Here is a 3,738-nt window from a genome sequence, read left to right as displayed (position 1 = left end):
TAAACACTTCTATCACATCAACTTTTAATCTGAAATCACTAGAGCTGAAAAGAATCAGCTCTTTAAGAAAATGCACCTAAAAATGTATGAGGAAGAACTGGCTCAGTGTGAGTGAGTGTAGGTGTGTGCATTTATGTGCTCTGTGATGTACAGGCAACCCATCCAGTTGTTTCCTACGTTGCGCTGATGCTGGCTCTCGTAAACCATGAATATAGGTTTAATAATGAATAGATGGATAGATGGATGGATGCAACAACAGACAAACATTTGGTTGGAAAGCTCTCCAGAAACCTATCAAACTAGTGAATTATTGGGTTTCTTGCTTGTAATTATTACAAACTACACTATCTTCTGAATTTTATGTACTTTGGTATAGACAGGCTACTTCAAGAGGGTAATAGGGTTAAAATATTTCTAACAGAAAAAAAATCAGTAGATGAAGGAAAGCTGAAGATACTTTGATATTTCCTCATTTTGGTACAATAAATACTCTTAGATAAACTGAGATTATTAGGATGTAAAATCTGGAACTATATGCTTACCACTTAACTTTAAAAACCCAGAGAGGAAGTACCAGTATCGGAGTTACATAACACTGTTTTTTTTATTGTTTTTTTTTTTGTTTGTTTGTTCTTTACAAAATTTCAGCCATGATTCAGCAATATTATCTAATAAATTTTGTTTCAAACTCACAAGCAGGAGGTGCTTTAGCCCATAGGTGACCTGGATTGGCCATCTGATGATAACTGACTTTTATAATACAAGACCTAAAAGTATAAATACTCCAGTTAGTTCTACTTAACTGACTAGGACCTCAGGATGTTTTCCTCAGTCACTTTTGTTTTGCTGGGACTTATCACTGCTAGCACAAGCATAGAGGAGGCAAGTAAATTAGACATATCTTGAATACAACATTTCAAATTTAATATTAAAGTTGTTTCTTTTTCCACTTACAGGCAATATTTTAATTAATAAAGCTGTTTATTATTATTTAATATGCTGTGAAAGCTTTTTCCAAGTGTGGTAGCTTAATTATGATGTGCTTAGGTTTCATTTCATTCTTTTTTCATTTAGCACTGGGCTGGCAATGCAAATGGAACAACTGATGCCAATGGAGTTTGCCAGTGTTCAGTGCATCTTACGGATCCGAGTTTTCCTGTGGATAGGATGGAAAAATTGGAAATGAGTGCTGACTCTTTATCAACATCAGTTGAAAAGGAGCTTTTAAAGGTAATATGAATTAACTTTTACATTATTATTATCTTTCTTATAAAGACCAAACATCTGTAATTTCCATCTGAATAATGCCAAGTATGGAGGAAACATATTTCAATTTTTGGGAGTCTGCAGTAATTTTGTATTGGTGTAAGAGTAATTCCTAAAGATGATGAATTTGTAACTTTTAATAAAACTTTGCTAACTTTAGCTATTGGTAAATGAATTTATTCAAAATATTGTCTGATAGAAACACAGTAACATTTTAAAAAGTATTTTTTATTGAAAATCTACAATCTACATGCTTTGATCTAAATAAATACATTTGATCTTTTCTTTCTTAATCTATCAAGTGTCTACCATTCTAGCTACATTCTGTTCTTTCCACAGATCCAAGAGTCCATGACCAAGATTTCAGTCTTTGAAAAGCGCATGCACAATCTCACTCTCCGCATTGAAAAGATGGAAAGCAATGGGCTCACATACACCGAGTTGGACTTTGAGCTGCTCAAACTTGAAATCAGAGAGATGGAAATGCTTATCACTCAACTGAAGGGCAGTTTCTCTGGTAGTAATGTCATTGCTGAACAGCTCTATGCTGAGGTACATTTTTGTGTCTTGATATAAGCTGTCCTGTTTAATAGCCTTATAAGAAGTTTTGCTAATATATATCTAAGCGTTTGATTTTATTACATTGCAGATCAAAAACATGAGCCTTACCATCACTAGCCTGGAAACGTTAGACAAAAACAATGTACTTGCCATACGTCGGGAAATTCTTTCTCTGAAGAAGAAACTGCAAGAATGCGAGGAGTATAAAAATCACACCAGTGCTGGTCCTCCAATTGTTTATGGTGAGTTCCTGAATATTCTGAATGATGCTGATGTAAACACTCATGAGGTATAAACAGCAGTAATTTACTAGTTGAGTTATGAAGTTAGTCTGAAAGGTATTGTCCAATTTAGCAGTAGTAATATTGCTATCATTTTTAGCAGTCTGTAAAATCATTGTAGCAATTGAAACAGAACCTAAATGCATTGCAATATATAGCAAAATTGTTTCTAAATAGAATGAAATGTTTTAGTTGGATCCCCCATATACTGTTTTACTCTTCTATATATTTAAATCAATTTAAAATTCTTGCATCCCTATAGCATATTTTATAGGAAATTTGCCTTCCTGAGTTAATTTGTCTTTTCTATGACATTTTACTTATGGCATATGGCTGAAGCAAAATGAGTTAATCTATAAAAATAAATTGAATTGATCTGATTTGTATATTTGATCATTTTCTTTTTAGGTTCTTGTAATCATGGCCTCATTTCAGACATCAGTCAACCATTTCTTGTACAGATGAACTGGAGAGGACTTGGTCACAAGTGTGGTGCCTGGGGAAAAGATCCTGAACCTGTATCACCAAAGAAAGAACTTTACTGGCAAGCCCCCCTGAATACAGATAACAGATACATGGAGTATTACAGACTTTACTCCTCCTATGATGACTTCTTGCTGTACAGAAAGCCAATAGAGACAATATTCAAATATGGTCAGGGCAGTGGTATGGTTGTGTATAAGAATCATTTCTACTTTAATTGTTACGGCACAAGAGATGTCTGCAAAATTGATCTTAACACGCATAAAGTAGCAGTGAGAAAACCAATTCCTTTTGCTGTTTTTAACAACAGGTTTTCTTATTCAACACCTTGGCAAGATATTGATATTGCTGTAGATGAAAGTGGGTTGTGGGTCATCTATGCTACTGAGCAAAGCACAGGCAACATTGTGATCAGTAAACTGAATGAGACCAGCCTGGAGGTCGAGAGAACCTGGATGACCAAACAGTACAAACCTTCAGTTAGCAATGCATTTATTGTGTGTGGAGTTCTGTATGCTACTAGGACTGTAAACACAAGGCAGGAGCAGATATTCTATGCATATGACACAAATACCGAGCAGGAGAGCAAGATCAGTCTGTCATTCAGTAAGATGATGGAGAATATTTATGGTGTTAATTACAATCCCAAAGATCATAAACTCTATGTGTACAATGATGGTTATCTTGTGACCTATGACCTCAGCTTCTATCCCAATGCAGAAGCCACTAAGGGTGTCTGAACTGCACTTTACCTGATTTAATGTTTGTGTTATTCAAATACAGTTCTTGCACCTCTTTTGTGCTTCTACTGCCTATTCTGAACATTTATACCTGGCATTTTAATTAATCTTTTAATAAACATGTGTAAAATCTCTTGTGAATTATGACCTCAGGTTTTTTCCCACTTGAAAGACCACAGTGGGTAGCAAACCCATTCATTTCCTGATTGTTGTTGTGAAATATGTCATGGTTAAAACAACTCTTTTAACAAATATGTGGTTTTACTCTTTTAGTGTTCATTTTTCATGTTGCATTCTTGAAATTTTAATCAATATTTTAATAATTATGATCACTTTATTTTGCTCACCTGTTCTTTCTGAAATGCAAATCCATTGAAGTAATAAAGGTTTTCAATGTAATGAAAATC

The 3,738-nt window shown here is 34.3% G+C and overlaps 1 protein-coding gene across 1 annotated transcript; it reads left to right on the top strand.

Annotated features, from left to right (window-relative positions):
• Positions 1-1,043: 1,043 nt before the first annotated feature.
• On the top strand, positions 1,044-3,738 carry LOC114650162 (olfactomedin-4-like). The gene is made up of 4 exons (XM_028799636.2): positions 1,044-1,230; positions 1,606-1,818; positions 1,916-2,069; positions 2,517-3,738. The coding sequence occupies exons 1-4, from the start codon at positions 1,168-1,170 to the stop codon at positions 3,329-3,331; spliced, it is 1,245 nt and encodes a 414-aa protein (XP_028655469.2). The 5' UTR covers positions 1,044-1,167; the 3' UTR covers positions 3,332-3,738.

The sequence above is a fragment of the Erpetoichthys calabaricus genome, chromosome 4 (assembly GCF_900747795.2).
Source record: "Erpetoichthys calabaricus chromosome 4, fErpCal1.3, whole genome shotgun sequence".
Lineage (NCBI taxonomy): Eukaryota > Metazoa > Chordata > Cladistia > Polypteriformes > Polypteridae > Erpetoichthys > Erpetoichthys calabaricus.
This window is presented reverse-complemented; position numbering and strand designations above follow the sequence as displayed.

What these genes read in the sequence shown, in the direction of transcription:
- LOC114650162 (XM_028799636.2), top strand. Translation starts at nt 1,168, where the DNA reads ATGGAAAAATTGGAAATGAGTGCTGACTCTTTATCAACATCAGTTGAA. An exon ending in CTGAACAGCTCTATGCTGAG is followed by an intron (nt 1,819 to 1,915) that starts GTACATTTTTGT and finishes ATTACATTGCAG; the next exon opens with ATCAAAAACATGAGCCTTAC. An exon ending in TGGTCCTCCAATTGTTTATG is followed by an intron (nt 2,070 to 2,516) that starts GTGAGTTCCTGA and finishes TTTTCTTTTTAG; the next exon opens with GTTCTTGTAATCATGGCCTC.